Source organism: Tachyglossus aculeatus, assembly GCF_015852505.1.
Source record: "Tachyglossus aculeatus isolate mTacAcu1 chromosome 12 unlocalized genomic scaffold, mTacAcu1.pri SUPER_6_unloc_1, whole genome shotgun sequence".
Taxonomy (NCBI): Eukaryota; Metazoa; Chordata; class Mammalia; order Monotremata; family Tachyglossidae; genus Tachyglossus; species Tachyglossus aculeatus.
In genome coordinates, this window is record NW_024044828.1 from 5,842,679 (window position 1) to 5,868,892 (window position 26,214).

Sequence of the window (26,214 nt, forward strand, 5' to 3'; positions counted from 1 at the left end):
TGGGGGCCAGGGACTGTGTCCAATCCAATCATCTCATCACTACGCCAGTGCTTAGTACAGAGCCGGGCACACAGGAAGAATTTAACAAAGACTCCAATTATTATTTGCTATTTGTTGGTCAGGGACAAGGCTTGTCGGAATTAGGGCCGGTGTAATGGTAGCCCTTTCGTCCTGTCCTCTGGGGAAGCGGCATGGTGCAGTGGCTGGAGCCCAGGCCTGGAAGTGAGAATAATAATAATAATAATAATAGCATTTATTAAGTGCTTACTCTGTGCAAAGCACTGTTCTAAGTGCTGGGGAGGTTACAAGGTGATTAGATTGTCCCACAGAGGCTCACAGTCTTAATCCCCATTTTACAGATGAAGGAACTGAGGCACAGAGAACTTGAGTGACTTGCCCAAAATCACACAGCTGATGAGTGGCAGAGCCAGGATTTGAACCCATGACCTCTGACTCCAGAGCCCAGGCTCTTTCCACTGAGCCACGCTGCTTCTCGGTCCTGAGTTCCAATCCCAGCTCCGCCACTTGTCTGCTGTGTGGCCTTGGGCAAGTCACTTCACTTCCCTGGGCCTCAGTTTCCCCATCTGTACAGTGGGGATTAAAACTGTGAGCCCCAGGGGGGACAGGGACTGGATCCAACCCGGTTTGCCTGGATCCACCCCAGCGCTTAGTACAGCGCTGAGAAGCAGCGTGGCTCAGTGGAAAGAGCACGGGCTTGGGAGTCAGAGGTCATGGGTTCAAATCCTGACTCTGCTAACTGTCAGCTGTGTGACTTTGGGCAAGTCACTTGACTTCTCTGTGCCTCAGTTCCCTCATCTGTAAAATGGGGATGAAGACTGTGAGCCCCAAGTGGGGCAACCTGATAATAATAATAATCATAATGGCATTTATTAAGCGCTTACTATGTGCAAAGCACTGTTCCAAGCGCTGGGGAGGTTACAAAGTGATCAGGTTGTCCCACGTGGGGCTCACAGTCCTAAGCAGCAGCGTGGCTCAGTGGAAAGAGCACGGGCTTTGGAGTCAGTGGTCATGGGTTCAAATCCCCGCCCCGCCAATTGTCAGCTGTGTGACTTTGGGCAAGTCATTTAATCTCCTCCAGGAGGCCTTCCCAGACTGAGCCCCTTCCTTCCTCTCCCCCTCGTCCCCCTCTCCATCCCCCCCATCTTACCCCCTTCCCTTCCCCACAGCACCTGTATGTCATCATCAATCGTATTTATTGAGCGCTTACTATGTGCAGAGCACTGTACTAAGCGCTTGGGAAGTACAAATTTGCAACATATAGAGACAGTCCCTACCCAACAGTGGGCTCACAGTCTAAAAGGGGGAGACAGAGAACAAAACCAAACATACTAACAAAATAAAATAAATAGAATAGATATGTACAAATAAAATAGAGTAAAAAATATGTACAAACATATATACATATATATATATTTATTTTACTTGTACCTATCTATTCTATTTATTTTATTTTGTTAGTATGTTTGGTTTTGTTCTCTTTCTCCCCCTTCTAGACTGTGAGCCCAGTGGGTAGGGACTGTCTCTATATGTTGCCAGCTTGTACTTCCCATGCGTTTAGTACAGTGCTCTGCACACAGTAAGCGCTCAATAAATACGATTGATGATGATGATGTATATATGTTTGTACATATTTATTACTCTGTTTATTTATTTTACTTGTACCTATCCATTCTATTTATTTTATTTTGTTGGTATGTTTGGTTCTGTTCTCTGTCTCCCCCTTTTAGACTGTGAGCCCACTGTTGGGTAGGGACTGTCTCTATACGTTGCCAACCTGTACTTCCCAAGCGCTTAGTACAGTGCTCTGCACACAGTAAGCGCTCAATAAATATGATTGATTGATTGATTGCCCAAAGTCACACAGCTGATCGCCTTGTATCCTCCCCAGCGCTTAGAACAGTGCTTCGCACATAGTAAGCGCTTAACAAATGCCATCATTATTATTATTATTACTACTGCAGTGTCTGGCCCAGAGTGAGCGCTGAAGAAATACAATTATTGCTATTATTATCATCTCCGTTGCTCGCTCTGGGCGCGCGCCTCGGCCACAGAGAGCGCGCGCACGCGCTCGCGGAGCCTGCGCGTGCGTGTGTGGGGGGGGGGGCCGCGAGCGAGGAGCGGAGCCTGCGCACTGCGGTCAGGGCGCGCGGCCCGGCAGGGGGCGTGGTCGCGGGCACGCGCGGGTCGGGGGGCGTGGCCTTGAAGGGGGTGGTAGCCGGGAGTGAGCGAGGCCCGGCGCCTGCGCACTGCCCCGGGGGCGAGGAGCGGAGCCTGCGCTCTGCGGTCAGGGCGCGCGGCCCGGCAGGGGGCGGGGTCGCGGGCACGCGCGCGCCTGGGGGCGTGGCCTCGGAGGGGGTGGGAGCCGGGAGCGAGCGAGGCCCTGCGCCTGCGCACTACAGCGGGGCGGGGGCGAGGAGCGGAGCCGGCGCGCTGCCCGGCAGGGGGCGGGGTCGCGGGTACGCGCGGGTCGGGGGGGCGTGGCCTTGAAGGGGGTGGGAGCGGGAGCGAGCGAGGCCCGGCCGAGGGGGCGTGGCCTCCGGGTCCGCGCGCGCGCGCGCGCGCGCCCGGGCGGCGGGGGCCGGAGCAGTCGTCCGAGCGGCGGCGGCGCGCGCGTGGGGTCCCCGCCGCTGCGGTGTGCGGAGCCCGACGGCCGGGCGGGTCCGTGTGTGCGGGTGGTGGAGGGGGTGGGGGGGGTCCTGCGGGGGTCCGCGCGGCCCAGGATGGGGTGCACGCTCAGCGCCGAGGACAAGGCGGCCGTGGAGCGCAGCAAGATGATCGACCGCAACCTGCGGGAGGACGGGGAGAAGGCCGCCAGGGAGGTCAAGCTGCTGCTGCTCGGTGAGGACCGGATCGGACCGGATCGGGGGGCCCCCGTTCGTTCGTTCGTTCATTCATTCATTCATGCGTTCGATCGCATTTATCGAGCGCCTCCTGTGTGCGGACCACCGGACGATGCGCTGGGAAAGGGCCGTTCATTCATTCAGTCGTACTTATTGAGCGCTCACTCATCATCATCATCAATCGTATTTATTGAGCGCTTACTATGTGCAGGGCACTGTACTAAGCGCTTGGGAAGTCCAAGTTGGCAACATATAGAGACGGTCCCTACCCAACAGTGGGCTCACAGTCTAAAAGGGGGAGACAGAGAACAGAACCGAACATACTAACAAAATAAAATAAATAGAATAGAGATGTACAAGTAAAATACAGTAATAAATATGTACAAACATACAGGTGACAGGGAGTCACAAGGTTTGCTGCCATTTGTCTGCCGCATGGGGATAGGGCACGGGCCTGGGAGTCACAATCAATCAATCAATCGTATTTATTGAGCGCTTACTGTGTGCAGAGCACTGTACTAAGCGCTTGGGAAGTCCAAGTTGGCAATATATAGAGACGGCCCCTACCCAACAGTGGGCTCACAGTCTAAAAGGGGGAGACAGAGAGCAAAACCAAACATACTAACAAAATAAAATAAATAGAATAGAGAGGTACAAGTAAAATAAGTAAATAAATAGAGTAATAAATATGTACAAACATATACAGGTGACAGGGAGTCACAAGGTTTGCTGCCATTTGTCTGCCGCATGGGGATAGGGCACGGGTCTGGGAGTCACAATCAATCGTATTTATTGAGCGCTTACTGTGTGCAGAGCACTGTACTAAGCGCTTGGGAAGTCCAAGTTGGCAACATATAGAGACAGTCCCTACCCAACAGTGGGCTCACAGTCTAAAAGGGGGAGACAGAGAACAGAACCAAACATACTAACAAAATAAAATAAATAGAATAGATAGGTACAAGTAAAATAAATAAATAGAGTAATAAATATGTACAAACATATGTATGTACGTAATATGTCCTGTGCGCGGAGCACAGCCCCGGACTACGAGCTTGGGGAGGACCGTCCGTTCATTTATTCAATCGTATTTACTGAGCGCTTTCTGTGTGCGGAGCACTGGACGAAGCGCTTGGAAAGGACAGTTCATTCATTCATTCAGTCGTACTTATTGAACGCTTACTATGTGCGGTGTACTGGACTGAGCGCTTGGGAAGGACCGTCCGTTCATTTATTCAGTCGTACTTAATTGAGCGCTTACTGTGTGCGGAGCACCGGACTACGAGCTTGGGAAGGACCGTCCGTTCATTTATTCAGTCGCATGTACTGAGCGCTTCCTGTGTGCGGAGCACTGGGCTAAGCGCTTGGGAAGGACAGTCCGTTCATTTATTCAGTTGTATTGAGCGCTTGCTGTGTGCGGAGCACTGGACTAAGCGCTTGGAAAGGACAGTTCATTTATTCAGTCGTACTTATTGAACGCTTACTATGTGTGGAGCACTGGACTGAGCGCTTGGGAGGGACCGTCTGTTCATTTATTCAGTCGTACTTATTGAGCGCCCACTGTGTGTGGAGCACTGGACTGAGCGCTTGGGAAGGACCGTCCGTTCATTTATTCAATCGTATTTATTGAGCGCTTACTGTGTGCGGAGCACTGGACGAAGCGCTTGGAAAGAACACTTCATTCATTTATTCAATCGTACTTATTGAACGCTTACTATGTGCGGAGTACTGGACTAAGCGCTTCGGAAGGACCGTCCAGTCATTTATTCAGTCGTATTTATTGATCGCTTACTGTGTGCGGAGCACTGGATGAAGCGCTTGGAAAGGACCGTTCATTCATTCAGTCGTACTTATTGAGCGCTTACTGTGTGCGGAGCATAGCACCGGACTAAGCGCTTGGGAAGGACCGTCCCTTCATTTATTCAATCGTATTTACTGAGCGCTTACTGTGTGCGAAGCACTGGGCTAAGCGCTTGGGAAGGCCCGTCCGTTCATTTATTCAATCGTATTTATTGAGCGTTTACTGTGTGCGGAGCAGTGGACGAAGCGCTTTGGAAGGGCCGTCCATTCATTTATTCAATCGTATTTATTGAGCCCTTACTGTGTGCGGAGCACTGGACTAAGCGCTTGGGAAGGACCGTCCGTTCATTTATTCAATCATATTTATTGAGCGCTTACTGTGTGCGGAGCACAGCACTGGACTAAGCGCTTGGGAAGGACAGTTCATTCATTTATTCAGTAGTACTTATTGAGCGCTTACTGTGTGCGAAGCACTGGACTAAGCTCTTGGAAAGGACCGTTCATTCATTTATTCAATCGTATTTATTGAGCGCTTACTGTGCGCAGAGCCCTGGATTAACAGCTTGGAAAGGACCATTCATTCATTCAGTCGTACTTATTGAGCGCTTACTGTGTGCAGAGCACTGGACTAAGCGCTTGGAAAGTATCATTCATTCACCCAGTCGTATTTATTGAGCGCTTACTGTGTGCAGAGCACTGGACTAAGCGCTTGGGAAGTACAGCTCAGCAACAGAGACGATCCCTACCCCAGCCCCACACTCCCAGGCTGTCCGGGGCGGATTTCCAAACCGAAAAGTCTCCATCACCGGCGAGAAAACGTTTTCCCCCACGACTTGTTTGGACCCTCCCACTCATTCCAGTGTTTTGCACATAGTAAGCGCTTAATAAATACCATCATTATTATTATTATTCCCAGGCAACCCCCCCCCCATCTAAATCACTAATAATAATATTGATGGTATTGACTAAGCGCTGGCTGTACTAATCAGTCGATCATAGTGGTTGAACAGCATGGCTCAGTGACAAGAGCCTGGGCTTGGGAGTCACAGGGCGTGGGTTCTAATTCTGCCCCTGCCGCTTGTTAACAGGGTGACTTTGGGCAAGGCTCTTCACTTCTCCGGGCCTCAGTTGCCTCGTCCATAAAAATGGGGATGAAGACTGGGAGCCCCACGTGGGACAACCTGTTGACCTTATATCTCCCCCAGTGCTTAGAATAGTGCTTGGTGCACAGTAAGCGCTTAACAAATACCATTATATTATTATTATTATTATCATCAGAGTCCAGTGCTAAGCACCTGCCCCTAACGTGGTTTACAGGCCCTCCCCTCTCCCCCCACTTGGGTCAGCGCTTAGTACAGTGCCCGGCACATAGTAAGCGCTTAACAAATGCCCTCGTTATTATTATCATGATCTCTCCCCCCCCCCCCCCCGCCCCATCTCTCATTCATTCAATCGTATTTTTAGAGCGCTTACTGCGTGCAGAGCACCGTACTAAACGCCTGGGAGAGGACGGTACAGCAATAACGAGCTCGTTGTGGGAAGGGAACGTGTTTGATGTTATATTGTATTCTCCCAGGTGCTTAGTACAGTGCTTTGAAGTTCAGAGGTACTTGACTCAGCGGTAGCATTTCCTGGGTGGAGTTGTAGAACCTGCTGTTTTTAATTTGCTGACAATATTCAAGATGAAAGGATTCAACAAAAACAGAAACCCCCCAAACGAAGGCTTTATCAGTAGTGTAGGTTCCTCTTTTTGAGACCGTTAGAGCCAGATACAGGGACCGGCTCCTCCCTTGCATGCCCGCTGTGCAGATTCCTTTCTAATTGTTTGGTACTGCAATTGCTAAGCTTCAAAATAAATGTCTTATTGTACCTCCCTCTGCTGCAGATGTCTAGTGTCTGTTGGATTTTTTTCTTTTTTAATAAGGGAGACCTAGGTTGATTCCAGATACGTCAACTTTTGTGAAAGCCAGATGGAAAAATAAGGAAGATTTGGAAATGTCACATTGAAATGCAGAATATTATTCTTTATTAACCCTCTAAAACTGATTTTTAAGTGAGATTCCCTCCCACCTCTTCCTTGGGTTTTATTTTCTCTCTGGACAGTCAAATACTACCAGTTACTTATACAAATTTGCTTCCAGTCATTTAGTGGGGGAAAGACCACACCTATGAGTCAGGGGGTGTTAACTGGAAAAGGTACTGATTGTTTTGTCGTGGTATGTGTCTTCATGGTTTTTCCCTGAATGGGAACTACTGTAAAATGGGTGAGAGTAAATGCATTTCTCAGAATTTTCATCTTTGAAATCTGGAGATTAGCCTATTTCTGGAGAAGTGTCTTCACTCTGAGTACACAGCTAATGCTGCAGTGTAGAATGAGAATTGTCCATAAATATAATTCTTTAAAAGGTTAAGTTTACCCGTTTGCCCTTGGTTTCCTGGCCACAGCAATACACTTTTCTTCAGTAGGTTTGTAGAGGAAGCAAACTTGACGTGCCTAAAGGTAATGGTATCTGAGTCATTTAACCAGCAAGCTGTGAAATAACTTTGTGTTTCAAAGACATGGACACCCTTCTCTGCTTTCTCAGGCATGCTTATTCTGCAGGAGTGTACACAGCACGAAGTCGAGATGTAAAGATCGCTGACTAAATTATGCTTCATCGTTTGCTCAAAGGAGAAAAGTTTTCCACAGTAGGACTGCCTCCTGAGTATATTTCCTTTCCGAGTTAGTTTAAGGCTCTTGAGAACAGATGTGAAACTAGCCAAGGGATTTTCAGTTTCCTCCCCTGCACTTTCTCAGCTCATTTGTTCATTCCCTTGCAGGCCTTTGCCAACAGTTGGTATAAGCCAGTACTCTCATGGTAACTCATCCAAGATACTTCAACGCCTGCAGACTTTCGACCAATTTAGATGGCACTAAAGAAACTCTAGAAAAACTAAGCAACTGGTCCCTCTTATTCCATTGAGAACTTTCAAGTTTTCATTGATTTAAGGGAGAAGCTAAATTTGAGTTCTTTGACATTACAGCTGCTTCCTCGAAATCAGGTTTTTTGAGAAATGTAATAATAATGGTGGCATCCATTAAGCACTAACTATGTGACAAGTATTGTACTAAGCATAGGTTAATCAGGTCAGAGTCCCTGTTCACATGGGGCTGTTCTGGTGAACTGGAGGGCATTAGAAGTATGTTTGCTTTTCTCTTTGTTCAATTTAAATAGTATGTAAAGAGGAGCAACTAGTTAGATGACCTCCAAGCCAGCCTTATTAAAATCACATCTCCCCAAGAGGCCTTCCGTGGCTAAGCCCGTATTTCCCCTACTCCTTCTCCCTTGTGTGTCACCCTTGCACTTGGATTTGTACCCTTTATTTGCCCCAGCTCCATAGCACTTGTGTACATAGTCATAATTTACTTTTGTGTTGTCTGCCCCACTAGACTGTAAGCTCCTTGAGGACAATGAACATGTCTGATATATTGTACTCTCCTAATTGCTGTGCTCTGCACACATTATGTGTTGAATAAATATAATTGATGGGTTTGGGAATCAGAGGACCTGGGTTCTAATCCCAGTTCTGCCACTTGCCTGCTGTGGGACCTTGTGCAAATCATTTAACTTCTCTGTGCCTGTTTCTTAATCTCTAAAAATAGAGATGTATGAAACCTGTTCTCCTTCCTGATTCTGAATATGAGGCCCATATGATTATCATCATCATTATCATTATTATTACCTTTATCAAGTGCTATGTGCCAAGCACTGATTCATTCATTCATTCAATTGTATTTATTGAGTGCTTACCATAATGCAGAACATTGTGCAAAGCGCTTGGAAAGTGCACTTCAGCAAAAAATCCAAACAGTAGGGTAGATACAAATCAATCAGGCTAGACACAGTACCTGTGTAACTTGGGGCTCACTAAGTAGGAAGGAGAACAGTTATTAAATCCCCATTTTACAGATGAGGGAACTGAGGCACAGAGAAGTTAAGTGACTTGCCCAAGGTCACACAGCAGACAAGTGGCAGAGCTGGGATTAGAACACAGGTCTTTTGACTTGCAGGCCCATGCTCCTTCCATTAGACCATACTGCTCCGTAAGGTAGAATCTGTCTGACCCGATTATCTTGCATCTATCATGGCACTCAGAACAGTGCTTGGCATATAATAAGCACTTAACCCATGTCACTGTTGTTCTTATTCAAGATTCTGCTCAGGCAAATGATATGGAGGGAGAAGCTTTGGTGCAGGCTCAATCAATCATCTATTGAGTTTTTATTATGTGCTGAGCACTGTACTAAGCGCTTGGAAAGTACAGTTCAGCAACAGAGGCAATCTCTGCCCACAACGGGCTCACAGTCTAGAAGGGGAGAGACAGACATCAAAACAAGTAAACAGACATCAGCTGCATCAAAATAAATAAATAGAATTATAGATACATACACTTCAAAACAAGTAAACAGGCATTAATATGAATCAATAGAATTATAGCTACTTACATATATACACAAGTGCTATGGGGAGGAGAGGCAGGGTAGAGCAAAGGGAGCGAGTCAGGGCGATTGGTAGGGGGAGCTGAGGAAAAAGAGGGCTTAGTGTGGGAGTTGTTAGCTTCCCTGCCCACAACTGAGCTGATGCCTATTATTTCCCCTCCCCGCTACTTGCTTTCCGGAAATCCATCAGTTGCCATCAGTGGCCATCAGTTGTAATGATTGAGTGCAGTGTGTTGAGCACTGGGCTGAACACTTGAGAGGATACCATAGAGTTAGGAGGCATGATCCCTACCCCTGAAGAGTTTACAACCTCCTGGGAGAGGAGACTCTAAAATACTTTGCTTGAGCAGGTGGTTGTTTAGGTGAGGCTGTGTTAAGTAATGTGCACAAACATGCTTTATTGGTTGCATGTACATAAATGTCTGCAAGTTGGGATAAAACGGGACTGAATAAATTAACTGAGGACTCTAAAGACATGGAGAATTGTAGTCTGATGGATTTTAAATGGGGACGGGACTCCCCTGCCATGTGACCTTGGGCAAGTCACTTAACTATTCTGAGTTTTCTTGTCTGTAAAATGGGAATTCAACATCTGTTCTCCCTTTTACTTAGACTGGGAGCCCCACAGAGGACAGAGACTGTGTCCAACTTGATTAACTGGTATCTACTCCAATGCTTGATACGTAGTAAGCTCCTAACATACCACAATTGGAAAGAAGGACGAATGTGAGCAAGGAACATGAGAGAGGGGCACAGTGAGTAGGTTGACATCTTCACTGGATTTCGGGAGACAGTTTTAGGGAAGAATTTGTACTGAAATATCCTTATAAAATACCAGCATACTTAAAAATTTCTTCCCCATAGTAATTCTACCAGCCAAAGTAAATGTAAGTAAAGTGATCAAGGATTGACCGATGAACTGGGGGGCTGGGGGAGCAAAGGGAGTGTAAGTAATTCTAATTGTTCTTAATTATCAGATTAGGAATGCTCAGAGGCATGTTAGTTAAGGATTTTTATTGTGAGAAAGGGAAGTTCACCCATTCTTTTTCCTGTGCTTTGTCCTTATGTCCTTTCCATTCTTCTTCTTTTTTTTCTTTAATGGTATTTGCTAAGCACTTTGTGCCAGGCACTGTACTAAACCCTGGGGTAGATGCAACATAATCAGGCTGGACACAGTCCATGTCCCACATGAGACTCACACTCTTAATCCCATTTTACAGATGAAGTAGCTGAGGCACAGAAAAGTGACTTGCCCAGGGTCACACAGAAGACAAGTGGCAGAGCTGGGATTAGAACACAGGCCCTTCTGACTCCTAGGCCTGTGCTCTATCCATTAGACCACACTGCTTCTCTATTCTGCACTCTATGCTGTGTTCTGCTTTCTCTGCAGTATAATGTTCCTTTCCCTCTTGATTACCTTTTGCCCAGAGTTCCTGTCCCATTTTGCTAACGAGGGAGAGGGCTGGCTGTATTTCATAACTTTGAAACTTTCTTTTTTTCTGTGACTTTAGGGCAATGAAGCCTGCCCTCTGTTCCTTTCTCTTACATATGTAGAAGCATATGTGTAGACAGTTCAAATATAATGAACTGCCATCGACCCCCGGCCCACGTCATCCCCCAGGCCTGGAATGCCCTCCCTCTGCCCATCCGCCAAGCTAGCTCTCTTCCTCCCTTCAAGGCCCTGCTGAGAGCTCACCTCCTCCAGGAGGCCTTCCCAGACTGAGCCCCTTCCTTCCTCTCCCCCTCGTCCCCCTCTCCATCCCCCCATCTTACCTCCTTCCCTTCCCCACAGCACCTATATATATGTATATATGTTTGTACATATTTATTACTCTATTTATTTATTTATTTATTTTATTTGTGCATATCTATTCTATTTATTTTATTTTGTTAGTATGTTTGGTTTTGTTCTCTGTCTCCCCCTTTTAGACTGTGAGCCCACTGTTGGGTAGGGACTGCCTCTATATGTTGCCAATTTGTACTTCCCAAGCGCTTAGTACAGTGCTCTGCACATAGTAAGCGCTCAATAAGTACGATTGATGATGATGATGATGAAGTATCTCAGCTGGAAATACAAAGCGGCTTCTAAGAAACACATGTAGTCTGCCAATTCTGGTCAACTTCAAGGACACAGTCAAAATTCATTTAATATGAATATGGAATATTCTCATTTTAAGGGACTTGCATGGTAGTAAAGCTTATAGAAAAAGTACATCAACTCTTTTTCTGATTCTTTCCTTAATAATGGAGAATTTTGTTGAGAGGAAATGTGGAATCTTTTTCTTGTTTTGCAGTTTTAGTCTTTTGTTTATCTGTAAGTCTTGGCCATTTGTCAGATTTTACAGATGTGAACACAGTGAACTCCTGAGAAGTTTAAACTTAATTTCACTTAATGACTTATCACTCACACTGATTAAGATGAGTAACAAACACTGACCCAGTCATTTACGTAGAAGAAGCTAAGATTGCTAAATAGTGGCTTGGGCCTTTTTTTTTTTTTTTTTGGCCTAGATCTGTCATTTCAAATTAGGAAACTTTCTTTTGTTTAGCAATGGAAGAACACTGGGAATGATGTCTGAAAGGGTTCGGTGTTAACTTGGAAGTGTTTTGGGTCATATTATTTCCATCTTTGAAAAATAAGTCTCTTATTGTTATTTTCTGAAGGTTATTGCTGTTTTTTTTTAATGGTATTTAAGTGCTTAAAATGTGCCAGTCACTGTTCTATGCTGGGGTAGATGCAAGGTAATCAGGTTGGAAACAGTCCATGTCCCACATGGGGCTCACAGTCTTAGTCTCCCTTTTACAGAAGATGAAATTGAAGCACAGAGAAGTGAGGTGACTTTCCCAAGCTCACACAGCAAGCAAGAGGCAGAGCTGGGATTAGAACCTGGGCACATGCTTTACCCATTAGGCCATGCTGCGTCTCCATTGTTTCTCAATTGCTCTTCAATTGTTTTTTTTGTTCATACAACAAAAAAATACCATTTGAAATGCCATAATTTGTGATGGCTTATTTTACCTAGAAAATCATAAAAGTCCAGGCTAGTAGAATTCTGAAAATAGTATTCTGGATAAGAAATGGACTTCTAATACCGGGGTCTATGATAGTTTCTGGTGAGTGGCACTATGTCAATTATTTCCCCTTTAAAAATAAATGAATGGCTAGGTAGACTTTTGTCATGTGCTTTGCAGAATTTCCTTAACTAAACATACCAAAAATAACTTCATGCAAATAACTTTGCATATTTAAAATATTTATTTGATAAGAACAGGTGTCATCACTGAACAGTTCTCATCACTGTGTGATAAGGAACCAGAGATGGAGTCTTATTTCTTGATCACTTTCTGTTGTAATGCTCATTCAGTAGTACTTTTGAACTCTGAATGTGCTGAGAACTGTACCACTCATTTGGGTGAGTGCAGTAGAGCTAAAAGCCAAGGTTCCCTACTCTGAATGATCGTACAGTCTAATGAGGAAGATGTACAGTTATAAATATTTTGCTATTAGTGGGAGGAGGAGGCAAGATACAGATACAACTGGCATAACTAGACAGTAAGCTCTGTGAAGGTTAAGCCTCATATCTACTAAACTGTATTGTATTCTTCCAAGCACTTAGTAGAATGTTCTGCTCAGTAAATATTATTAGATTGGTAACAAGAGTAATTGTTATTTTAATAATATGATAAGCAGAGTGATTCAATTTGAAGCCAAATGAACAAGTTGCTATAAGCCGATGGTATCTAACAAAGAAAAAGCATGCAGTCTTAGTCAATTTTTCTACAATCCGCAGTGTACTGTATAATTTTATAATATAGACTGAGGGCTCTAATTATGATGTTGGGATAAGCATAATCTTTATTTCATTTTGTAAAATTTTCTTTATAATATGTTCAAATTGTTAGTAATTTAGTTTATTCACCATGTATTGAGGTGAATGGGATACTGAACTAATAGTGATACTAGAATTTCTGAAAAGAGATAAATCTGTTGCATATAAGCCTAAAATAGGATTTTTTTTGTTAACCAGATGACATCCTTTAATTTGATAATAGAAATGAAGTTTGGGACTATCCAGGTTATTAAGCCCCAAAGTATTCTTTCTGTTTTTCCTCCCCGTGTCCCCCTGCCCCCTTACCTCAGGTAAAATTTATCTTTTACACTCAAGAAGCCCCAAATCCAGTTAAAATTTTGCAGTCATGGCAACAAAACAGAACAGTTTCTGTATGGTGATCTGTTCAGTCACATACTTCTTTGAGATGGAAATTTGGATAGTAATCCCTCAGATGATGAGGGAGTAACCCTGTCTCTGCCTGGGGCTCTCTCCTTGTGTCTTCAACTGGAGGATTAATCATTACCCATTTCTGCCTTTTCCCATCCCTGATCCCGTGATTTGATTCCTGAAGATGCAGTAATGCAAGCAAGACTTGGCTTGACTGTGTACCTTACTCTCAGATAGAGAGTGAGATAACAGTGGAGTTGAAGCAGCAGTCAGTGGGATGGCCAGAGAATGCAGCTCAAGCCTTGGATTCTTCTCGTCAATTCCATCTGTAGTTTACAGGGTTCAGTATTTTCTATTAATAATAATAATAATAATTGTGGTATTCGTTAAGCACTTAAGCACTGTTCTAAGCACTGGGGAAGATACAAGATCATCAGGTCAGACTCATTTCTTGTCCCACACCTGGCTCTCAACCTTGAGATCTTGTTAAGTCCCAAACGAATGTCTTTTTGAAAGGAAACAGAAGGATTGCAGCCTTCCTGAGACCAGAATGTGATCAGTTTATGTTCTGAGGCATATAATTGATTTTTCACTCAGTTTACATAACTAATAGATGGATCATAAAGTCTGGAACCACTCCGTGGCATCGAGTGACAGAGATACTGCAGGAAACATCCTCTGAAGTCATAGCTCTCTTTATTTTTCCAGACTTTATTGGATATTAATTCATGGAGAGTTCTCCATTTTGGGGGGGGGGTGGTAGTTGAAAAGAATCCATCTGTTATCTTGGAACCTTATCTTGAGGGAATAATCCAATCACTATCTATTTTTAGGATGCCTTAGTTCAAGCATCTGAGAGCAGTAATAGAGAGCATGCAGACCACATTCTTTGATTTTCGGAGTTTCTTGGTTGATAGTTGTTGACCCGGCCCACCTTTGCCATTGTTGAACCACAGAGAGTCAGGCTACCTGTTGATCACAGAAAGGATGAGGTGTGACTGGAGGGTGTTGGGTCTTCTTGGGAAGTTGGATTTCTATGGCCCACAGTAGGCCTGGCCTTGGAAAAGGGACCTGGTCACAGGGTTTCCCCTACTCTCTGTTCCAAGTCAGAGCACCCTGACATTCCTGGCAAATTCTCTGTCTGTGTGGGAATTGTGTATGCTCAGAGATTCCTGTCATCATCCTCTGTAAGCAAGGAGAATCCCGGACTTTACAAGTCAAGGGCCACTCCAGCATATGCACTGCCCCTCTTTTTCTTTTTTAAACCGCCTTTGTGGTGAGTCCAGCTCATTTAAATGTTGACCAACCATCTCATTTCCTGAGGCCCAGCTTGATTCACACCACATACAGCAGCATGTGTGAGCCATTTGACTTCCCTCCCAAAGTTTCTTCGAAATTGAATTTCCCAGCACTAGAAAACTAGATCCTAGGGTCTTCATTGGCACCATGGGAACGAAGTTTATCACAGGATTCTGTTACCGAGGCAGCACACCACCCATCAGTGCAGCGATATACAAGGGATGTAGAAGATTGGATCGAGAAGGTCAAGTGTTAACAGAAAATCAAACCGATCTGAAGGTTCATAGAACTGTTTACTGGCCAGAGGGGTTTAAGGCCTGAAGCTACCACAGGCATTACATCAGCTAAAGCCTTACTCCACATCAAGGAAACAGAATCACAAACAAGTAAATCCTGGAACAAACTCAGTCTGATAGCATTGAGATCCAACACCACTCCACCTGGGAGAAGAATGGATAGAATGTAGTGTTCCCAAAACAGCTTCTCTAGACTGTAAACTCACTGAACTCACTGTGGGCAGGGAATGTGTCTGTTTATTGTTATATTGTACTCTCCCAAGCGTTCGGTACACTGCTGTGCACATACTAAGCACTCATTAAATATGATTGAGTGCTCTGTGATGAATTCAAGGGTGACCGCTGGAAGCCAAGGAGTCAGAGTAATGCTCAGCAAAAATACCTTCAGAAAACTTGGCATTACAGGAAATGGGTGGGGAGGGCAATTGGGAAAGAAAGAGTGCACATTGCAGTTGGGGGAGTGACTTTTGACAAGAAGAAGCTTCAAAAGGAGCGTAAAGAAGTGGCAAAAATGAAAGCAGCGGCAAGCCCTGCAAAAAGCCCACACACACCTCTACACAAGGGATTGTGCATGGTTTTATCAGGATTGTCTCATGCATTTGCCCGCTAAGTAACACTTAGAGCTGAAGGTAAGAATCCACTTGTGGTGTCCTCATTATCAGGTTTAACAAAAGTGTTCATTTTCACTGTCAGCTGTACTTACTGAGTACTGGGCAGAGTACTCAGCATTGTCCGGTTTTAGGAGTTTACAATTCACGTAGAAGGCAACTGAATGAAAGCACTCTACTAGACCACCTGAAGAATAATTCTATACAAGTTAAATTTAATTTCCTGTTTAAAGGAAGTCATAATACTTGATGATGAGTTTACACTTAGGCAAATGTTTTGCATTCTTTCATTAATTATCCTGTTAGGAGTTTCTCCAGAATTGCTCAGTGGTTTCCTGACAAACTTTCAGAATAGCCTTCAGTTCTTTGCCTATCACAAAGGTCATTTCTTTTTTAGATTAGGATTATCATGTCAAAATTTCCACTATGCATTTTCATTGAGAACCTAAACTTAAGTAGTATCCTGATGTGGTTGTATAGTTTCCACAAATGTTTTTCACTGCTGGGTTAGAAATTTTCCAAATCATACGAAGTCATTTTTTAAGTTGTACATTTTAGTTTAGGGAATGTGGTGGTAAGATTATGAAGGGAAATTAAGAGAAATTCACTGAAGCACTGCTGGAAGGTGTGACAAGAGACCCTCTTATCCAAAATCTTTAGACTGTAAACTCCCTGGGTACAGGGATCATGTTTACCAACCTTACTATATTGTACTCTTCAAAGAACCTAGTACATTACTCTGAGCTCAGTAAACACAAATTATTTTGAATTTTTTTCTTGTTCTCTTTTTTTTTCCTTATTTGCTAAGTGTTTACTATATGCCAGGCACAGTACTAAGCTAATTGATTCAGGCAGACCTGGCTGGGCCTAACCTCTCCATATAATGAACCCTTCTTACTTCAGATACAAGATTACCTATTTTTGAGGGAAAGCTTTCTGTAAAACAGTTTATCCATTCTTATTCTACCAAATTGGAAATGGATAGTAATTGCTCACCACCAAATGTTCCACTGACTTACACGTTACCTCCGCCTTCAACTCCTTTCTTAGCCAAAATACTTTTTTTCCAACCTTTCAGTCTTCGAGTTATGCCTTCTGTTTCCTTTAAGTGAAGCTTTGCATTTTTCGCTTAAGTTGAGGACTGAGCCTGGACAATTACTATATTATTATTACTACTAATAAAAATAATTACAATGCAGTTGCCATGGTACTGGCCCTTTTATTTCTCAAGGTTCATTTCTCAAGGTTCCATGAGGTATTCAGTTTGTTCTCACATCAACCATGAAGAGTAGAAAAGGGGAAGTGGTAATTCTCCAAGTCACCGATTAAAAAAAAACCTGAAGCTCAGCTAGGGTGAAGTGTCTTTCATGAAGCAATTTTGCAGGATAGCGGCAGAGTCGGGGATAGGCGCTGTATTTTCCCCCCATGTTGCCTCCTACATTATTATAGAATTTGGACAAATACAGACTGCCTTAGGAGGATTTCCTCATTGGTCCTATCTAGCGTATTGTATTCTTGGTTAGATGCCAGTGCTTCATTGCTTGTTGACGATGGTGATGGCCTCTCCCGTTGTCAGCGACGGATGAGCCCCAATTTAGTAGTGAAAACTTTGGCACCAAGAACTTGCACAAAGAAACTGACTAGAGTTTGTGCACATTCTCACACTGTTCTTCCTTGTAGTCAGATTCCTACTGGGGCAACGATGGAACACATAGATAGCTGGGGAGGGCTACAGCTTATTGCAAATGTGCAGTAATTTTACATCCGCAACCTACTTAAGACCAAAGAGACTGCAGTGTGTTGATACTATCCTGCCATGCTGTAGACCAGATGGTGAATGCCAGGATTACCACTTTGTTTGCCACTGTGATGTTCACCATCCTCGTTAGCTGGCCATTTTCAGAACTCTTGCTGAGTCTGTCCACTGGGCAAGATGCCTGAGATGGTCTTTGGGCCAGGAACCTTCCTCATCATTGTAAGAGTCTCTGACGGCACACCTTTACTTCTGGGCATTGTTTGACTTCCCCCTCTGTCTCTCCTATCCCCATCTGTTGTAAGGTTAGTCGGGCCTGGGTAGGGGTTATTTAAACACTATTCAAAACAGATTTGTTACAGTGTTGAGTCCATGTTTACATCTATTCCAACTAGAGCTGTTAGTTCATTGTGATTGTCGGGATCTTCCCAACAGACATAGCTGGTTTCAGTCATTCTTTCTGATGTCAGTCGTATATACTGAGTGGTTGGGAGAGTACAGTGTAACAGAATTGGTAGATATGTTCCCTGCCCACAATGAGATAGTAGTCTAGATGTTTCCAGAGTGTTACAGACTAGAGTGTCCTCAAGCAATGAGCGAGGTTGAGAAAGGGTTCTGCTTGGGTATTGGGAAGGAGGGATAAAAAGTGAGCCTCTCCCTCCTCATCCCTTCCTGTTGATCCTCTGGTTTCCCCTCATCCCCTCCCATTCTGTGGTCCTGAAGAACCGGTAAACCAAAGGGCTCTAGGCCTCACGTTGCTGAGGCTGGGGCTGCATTCCAGATTACTGCCCCAGGCATGGTCCTGGGTTACTGGCTCTACAGTCCTTTTCTCCCACCCCTTAGAATTCCCATACTGTGCCTTAGGGGAAAATGAGGTTGGCAACCCAGTCAGCTGTCATTGATGCTCTGCAAAAGATAACAGCAGATCCAGGGTCACACCTAGCAGCAGTAAATCCGAACCAGTAGCTAACGCTTTCTGTAGTCACACAAGTCCTTCTGATGAAGGGTAGTTGTGTGACTAGAATGCTAACAGGACCGTGAAAAGGTTGGGTGTGAGGTGCCGAACATTTTGCTTGTGATTTTCTAGGGTCTCTGGACAATTTTGCAACTGCCTAAAGATGATTGTCTTTTCTTGGTAATCCTTGTTTCATTTTGAAATTGGTACTATAATTAATTTTTTTGCTCATTCTTGAGAACATCTTCCTCCAAATTGAAATAAATCTGTGAACAGCAGTGAGCACTTGAATTTGCAAGTGTTGTTTCAGATAATGATGGTATTTGTTAAGCACTAACTATGTGCCCAGCACTGTTCTAAGCGCTGGGGTAGATACAAGGTAATCAGGTTGTCTCACGTGGGTCTCACAGTCTTAATCCCCATTTTCCAGATGAGATCACTGAGGCACAGAGAAGTCAAGTGACTTGCCCAAAGTCACACAGCTGATAAGTGGCGGAGCGGAGCTGGGATTAGAACCTACGACCTCTGACTCCCAAACCTGTTCTCTTTCCACTATGCCACACTGCTTTTCTACGAAAATATTTGTCTTTTGGGACCTTATTTTACCTTCTCATAGATGAAAAAATCTGGTTAATTCCACATATTCTTAAATCTTCAGAATTGCTCTCAATTCACAATTTTGAGTCATTTGGAGAAGTTGAACGTTTGACCCCAATGAGATCTTGCTTATGGCATCACCAGGATAATTCATTCAGGGACAATTTATTAAGTGCTGTTATAGGTTGAGATAACTAAAAGGATTTCAGTTCATTGATTGGGTCTATATTTAGCTTCTGGACTTCAGAATAACTTCATCAGCGGTATTTATTAAGAGTTTATTGGGTACAGCGGACTGTACTACCCACTTAAGCAGTGTGGAGTGGTGGAAAGAGCACAGGCCTGGGAGTCAGAGGAACTGGGTTCTAATTCTCACTCTTCCAGTTATCTGCTTTGTGATTTTGGGCAAGTCACTTTACTTCTCTATGTTTCAGTTTCCTTGACTGTAAAATGGGAATTCAATACCTGTTCTCCTTTCTTTTTAGATTGTGAGTCCCATGTGGGACAGAGACGGGATCCAACCTGATAAAACCTAGCTCTAAGAACAGTGGTTGACACACAGCAAGCACTTAACAACCTTCATAATAAATAACTAAAGGCAGTAGAGTTGGTAGACACAATCCCTGACCTTTAAGAGTTTACTATGTACTGAACTGAAACAATCTAGTGGTTAGGGTTTTTTTTTTTTTAAATAACAGCCTTCTCCTTTACTTTCTGGAGCCACTTTAAGAAATGTGCTCACCTAACTTGAAAATATGAAATGCAGTTAAATAAAGCAAACCAAAAAGAAAATATAAAATGCCATTATTACTCAAAGAGTAAGAGTGTGGATGTTCACAGACATCGAACAGAGGTCCACAGAGCGTAGTCCTCTTTTTTTTTTTAATTGTGAGTCTGGATCCAGGAAAAAGTCACATTTGACTCCATGAATAGTCTTGTCACTGTCACCTACAAATCTGCTCAGCACCAAGGGACAAGGCAGGAGCAAAAATAACACCATCAAGAACCAAGTCAGTCTGCCAGTGTTGAACCTGTCTTCACTTCAACACTTACGTAAGTGGAGAATTGATGATAATAGGTCACCAAACTCCTACTGATTTGAGGTGCCAGGGTGCATCAGATAGACCTTTTGGGAATCTCCAGATGTAGACCTTCCTTAACTGGTACTCCTAGTGGAAAGAGTATGGGCTTGGGAGTCAGAGAACTTGGGTCCTAATCATAGCTCCACCACGAACCTGCAGTGTGACACTGAGCAAGTCATTTCATGTTTTTCACTTTCCTCACCTATCAAATGGGGATTAAGACCATGAGTCCCAACGTGGAAATGGACTGTGCCCAACCTGATGATCTTATATCTACCCCAGTGCTTAGTTCACTGCCTGGCACATAGTAAGCACTTAACAATTACTATCAAAAAAAAAGACAAAAAAGCAGGCAGCTCCTGCCTGCATAGCAGAAGACTACCAGTCCCTGTGGCCTGTTGCCACTCCATTGTTTGTGGTTACTAATAATATACAATAGGAATAATTGTAGTATTTGTTAAGCTCTTACTTCTGCCAAGCACTATGCTAAGTGCTGGGTAGGTACAAGATAGGTTGGACACAGTCCTTGTCAGTTACAGTGTTGAGGGAGGGAGAAGAGGTATTTCATCCCAGTGTTACAGATGAGGAAACTGAAAAGAGAGAAGTTTAAGTGGCATGCTTAAGGTCATACTGTGGACAAGTAATTGGAGTGGGATTAGAACCCAACTCTTCTGACTCTCAAACTGGTGATCTTTCCGTTAGGCCCATCTTAATTTTGGCTGCAGTTGTGTGGTGGGAGACTTTTGGATCAATCAGTCAATCAATAATGTTTATTGAGCGCTTACTGTGTGCAGGACACTGTACTAAGCACTTGGAGGCATCAAACCATGACGACCTCTTTCAGGCCTGTGCATGCCCTGCTCACTTTCCCACTGTACAGCTTTTTCCTTCCCTCCCATCTCACCTGGCCGGTCTGGTAACTGAAAGTAATTGTCAATTTTGTCTTACAAGTTTTTTTGCTTATAATGTATCACATTTTCTTTTTCCTCTATGGAAAGTCTCTTTGAATCTCATGATCAGTTGCTTTATAAAGTGTGTGAAGGCCCTTTCTCTAATAACATATGCCAGCAGTCTTCTTTATAAGGTCTCCTCCACTACATATCTTTCCTTTTTTTCTTTGGCAGTTAGCTCTGTGGGACGGGACATGATATTTTAACTAGAGCACCTTACACCCTTGATTGTCTGAATAATTATAACAAATGAGTTTCCTACTTGAATTTCATGGTGGGTGAAAGCCCCTCAAATTCAAATTATTTATGAAGATGACTTTTTAGGTACCATATGCGAAACAAAAGGCCTCGGTTAAAATCTTATTATTTTATTCTTATACTTTTGGGGCAACTTGAAGATTATTACGTGTTTAATGATGGGCGTGTTTGAAAGCTGTCTTTCCATGATTAAATGAGTAACTTTATTGTTGAGGGAAAGTAGTGTATTTAATCATACTTAAATGACTTGGAGTGCTTTGGTATGGGGAGAGGACAAGTGAAAAATTATTTGGCCTTAACTTGGATTCAAATAGGCAAACTTTCACCTGAAGAGAGGGCCAGACTTCTGAGTATATTGGGACAAGACCCCTCCCTAGATGTTCCTTCAGTTTGAGTCCCTGAATTACACTCATTTCCAGTCCCATCATGTGCTGACCACCTTCCTAAAACCCATTTTGATCTCTGTCTCCCACTAAGTACAATAAATTGCAAGTGCTTAGAACAGTGCTCTGCACACAGTCAGCGCTCAATAAATTTAATTGAATGAATTGTTGATTATTATTTCAATAAAATAGCTTTCTAAGGAATGTTCCTTTAACTCTTACAGTGCTTCTTCTTTGCCTTTTCCTCCCACCTCCTACCCACCCTCCTTACATTGGCTTGGATGACATTTTGTTCAGCTGTTCCTGGGTTTGACTCTAGTTTTGGAATTTGAAAACTTGACTCCAGTTTGTGGATAAATCATAGCATTTCATCTGAATGCCCTCCTCCTTTTCTTTTTCCCCCTCAGTGAATGGAGTCTATGTGTTTAAAGTATTAATATTGCTACTATTCATATTCAGTCTAATGTCTTTGTCTTCAGGGCAAAACAGGGAAGTAGCATTACCTAGTGGTTAGACCATGGGCCTGGCGGTCAGAAGGACCTGGGTTCTAATTCCACTTTTGCCACTTATCTGCTGTGTGACCTTATCAGTCATATTTATTGATCGCTTACTACGTGCGGAGCTCTCTACTAAGCACTTGGGAAAGTACAATTCAGCAGAATCAGCAGACGCATTACCTGCCCATGAGCCTAGAGGGGGAGACAGACATTAATATGAGTAAATTGTACATATTGTACATATTTACTATTTTATTTATTTTATGTTGTTAATATGTTTTGTTTTGTTGTCTGTCTCCCCCTCCTAGACTGTGAGCCCGTTGTTGGGTAGGGACCGTCTCTATATGTTGCCAACTTGTACTTCCTAAGCGCTTAGTACAGTGCTCTGCACACAATAAGCGCTCAATAAATACGATTGAATGAATGAATGAATAAAGGATTCAGAGTGTGAGCCCCATGTGGGACATGAACTGTGTCCAACCTGATTATCTTGTATCTACCCCAGTGCATAGTATAGCGCTTGGCACATAGTAAATACTTAAGAAATGCCATTCAGAAAAAAACGCAAACGAAAAAAAACAGGAGAAGGGAACTTCGTTCAGTCGTGTTTATTGAATGCCTACTGTGAGTAGCGCACAGTACTAAGTAACTAGTACAATAACTAACAATATTTATTGTAACTAACAATAAATAGACACATTCCCTGCCCACAGTAAGCTTACAGCCTAGAGGGGGAGATGGACATTAATATATATTTAAATAAATTACAGGTATGTACATAAGTGCTGAGGGCCTGGGACCTGAGTCTTGTGAGTATGATATGACTGCTCATGAAAAAAGATGTGGCAGACAAAAGTTTAACAGTTGAAGTTTGCAAAATAAAAATACTAAGTATATCAAAACCATAACTGAACAAAGTAAAGGTATAAGAAAAAGCTTGTTTTTGAAATATGATTTTTGGACATTCATTTGCTGAAGTTTTGAATTCCTCCAGGCATAGTAGTTCTCCACCCATTGGGTCTCAGGCGGGTGAGCAGCAAGAAATAGAAGCCCTCATGTAGACCATGCTTTGTTTTATTGAACTATATCATTGTGTACATCATTGCTAATGTTGGCTCAGTAGCAGCCCTCACTCTGAGTTCAGTTTACCTCTGGCCTGGAATGCCCTCCCTCCTCACATCCACCCAACTAGCTCCGTTCCTCCCTTCAAAGCCCTACTGAAAGCTCACCTCCTCCAGGAGGCCTTCCCAGACTGAGCCCCCCCTTTTCCTCTGCTCCTCCTCCCCTCCCCATTGCCCCGACTCCTTCCCTCTGCTCTACCCACCTCCCTGCCCCACAGCACTTGTGTATATGTGTACATATTTATTATTCTATTAATTTTATTAATGCTGTGTATATATATATCTATAATTCTATTTATATTGGTGCTGTTGAGACCTGTCTACTTGCTTTGTTTTGTTGTCTGTGTCCCCCTTTCTAGACTGTGAGCCCATTTTTGGTAGGGATTGTTTTTATTTGTTGCCAAATTGTATTTTCCAAGGGTTTAGTACAGTGCTCTGCGCACAGTGAGTGCTCAATAAGTACGATTGAATGAATAAGAAAAACAGTTTCTGAAACCTGATCCAGCTGGTGGTAATTAATGAAAAACGTGGACCCAAACACTTTTTTTTTAATGAGTCTCCATGAAAAATTCAACATGTTCTCTGTGTCAGGAGTGAATAACTTAGGACACTGGCTCTAGTATTGACAGACTGTTGTTTTTGTAGTCCTAGAAACAATATATTGGTTTTTTTCAGTGGCTGGTAACCGTCGATTGATCAAAATTGCTTGATTTCTGATGGAATTGATGCTATTTAAATTTCCAAATTTTTTTTTCTACTTTTTCAACTTTCCCCTCCCCATATCATCTCCTTATCCTCATGCCCATATCTGGGAAGCATCATTGCATTTGTCTATGCCAGTGTGCAAATAATGTAGTTTTGATGTAGTCTTTGAAGTAGTTTCCAAAATCTCTGCACAAGTTGGACAGTGAGCACCAGAAGATATGTTTTATTCCTTTTCAGATAAGAAAAAAAATATTTTCTAATCTATTTTGGATGTGGTGGCATGTTCATTTAATTTTGTAGGATGTTTTGGGGGGCGTTCTGTCATGGGAATATTTTCAGGAATGTTCTAATAGAATTTGGAGATTCCAAGTTTAAAACTATGTGCAAGGCTGGTGGTACCAATTCTGCATTTTTGAAAGCTTATCATGAAGTCTTGTAGTAAACTGTGAAAATTGTCACCCATTCTTTGTCAATATACACATTCCTTAAGTTGTTAGATTTTAATTTTTAGAAGAAATAATGTGGTCTAATGGAAAGAGCATTGGCCTGCAAGTCAGAGGACCTGGGTTCTAATCTTGGCTCTGCCACTTGCTTTTTGCATGACCTTGGGCAAGTTATTTCACTTCTGTCCTTCACTTACCTCACTGGTACACTGGGGATTAAGACAGTTTGCCGTATATTGTTCAGGAATTGTGTCCAACCCATTTATCTTGTATCTACCCCAGTTCCTGGCAGTGTTGTTTATATTGGTCATTTTACACATCATAACTCTTGAGATGTGTAGCAATTTACAAAATTAAGTCAATTGATTTGCATTTATTAAGTGAGGAGGGTAAATAATATGAGCGATCTTTGGCTTCTGGGAGATTTAAATAGGAATGAAAGTGGTTTAAGCACCATTAAAATTGTTGTATTTAATAACCATATAAGTTCGTGATAAAGAATTATAATAAATAATAATAATGATGGCATTTGTTAAACACTTCCTATATGTGAAGCACTGTTCTAAGTGTGGGGGGGACACAAGGTGATCAGGTTGTCCCCTGTGGGGCTCACAGTCCTAATCCCCATTTTACAGATGAGGTAACTGAGGCTGAGAGAAGTTAAGTGACTTGCCCAAAGTCACACAGCTGACAAATGGCAGAGCCGGGATTAGAATCCATGACCTCTGACACCAAGCCCGGGCTCTTTCGACTGAGCCACGCAGCTCTCTCTCTCTTCTCTCTCTCTCTCTTCTCTCTTCTCTCTCTCTCTCTTCCTCTTCTCTCTTCTCTCTCTCTCTTTCTTCCTCTTCTCTCTTCTCTCTCTCTCTCTTCCTCTCTCCCCCTCCCTCCTTCCCTCCCTCCCTCCATCCCTCCATGCTCCTCAAGTGAAGCAGCTTGGCTTAGTGTAAAGAGCATGGGTTTGGGAGTCAGAGGATGTGGGTTCTCTTCCTGGCCCCGACACTTGTCTGCTGTGTGACCTTGGGCAAGCTACTTAATTTATCTGTGCCTCAGTTCCCTCATCTGTAAAATAGGGATTAAGACTGTGAGCCCCATGTGGGGCAACCTGATTACCTTGAATCTCCCCCAGTGCTTAGAACAGTGCTTGACACATAGTAAGTGCTTAACAAATACCATTATTATTAAGTGAAAGTTGGCCTGATGAAAATGAAAAATTTCAGTTTTTGTATGTACATAGATACCATCAATTTAAACCCACTGAGTACTTCTAAACTTGCCAGTCCACCAGAATATTCACTGTTTATTGTACTTTCCCAAGCACTTAGTACAGTGCTCTGCACACAGTAAGCACTCAGTAAATACAGTTGAATGAGTGAATATTCTCTGATGGAGCAAGTTAATGGCAGGGATGGGTGGAGTTTGGCCTCACAGGCTAGAGGTTTCAGTGCTGAGTAGAAGCTTTATGATGAGTCATTAGGCTAAAATAGAGGGAAACTTGTTCGGGTGTGTGGGAGTGGGATTGAGGCAAAAGAGGTATTTTGGAGCACAGAAAGTTATGGGAATGGGGATGGAAGGGGTGTTTGGAGAAGAAAACATTTGAGCCTATTGCAAAAGCAGCCAAGTTTATATACCAAGATAATTGTGCAATTATATGTGCCAAGAACTGTACTAAATCCTGTAGATACACGATAATTTGGTCCCACATTGGATCCACAGTCGAAGTAGGAGGAAGAACAATAGGTTTTGAATCTCCATTTTGAAGATGAGAGAACTAAGGCACAGAAGTTAAGTGACTTGTCCAAGGCCACACAGCAGGTACAGGGCAGAGTTGGGATTAGAATCCAGGTACCCTGACTCCCAGCTCCATGATCTTTCCAGGTAGGCCATGCTAGGGAGAGTGCCTCTCAAG

General features: G+C 43.3%; 1 protein-coding gene across 1 annotated transcript in view; it reads left to right on the forward strand.

Moving 5' to 3' along the window:
- The first annotated feature begins 2,730 nt into the window (after positions 1–2,730).
- GNAI1 (G protein subunit alpha i1) overlaps positions 2,731–26,214 on the forward strand; it is a 66,582-nt gene continuing 43,098 nt past the window's right edge. The window contains exon 1 of the mRNA XM_038741038.1: positions 2,731–2,859. Within this exon, the coding sequence (XP_038596966.1) occupies positions 2,742–2,859 (118 nt within the window). The 5' untranslated portion in view covers positions 2,731–2,741. The remainder of the gene's footprint in view (positions 2,860–26,214) is intronic.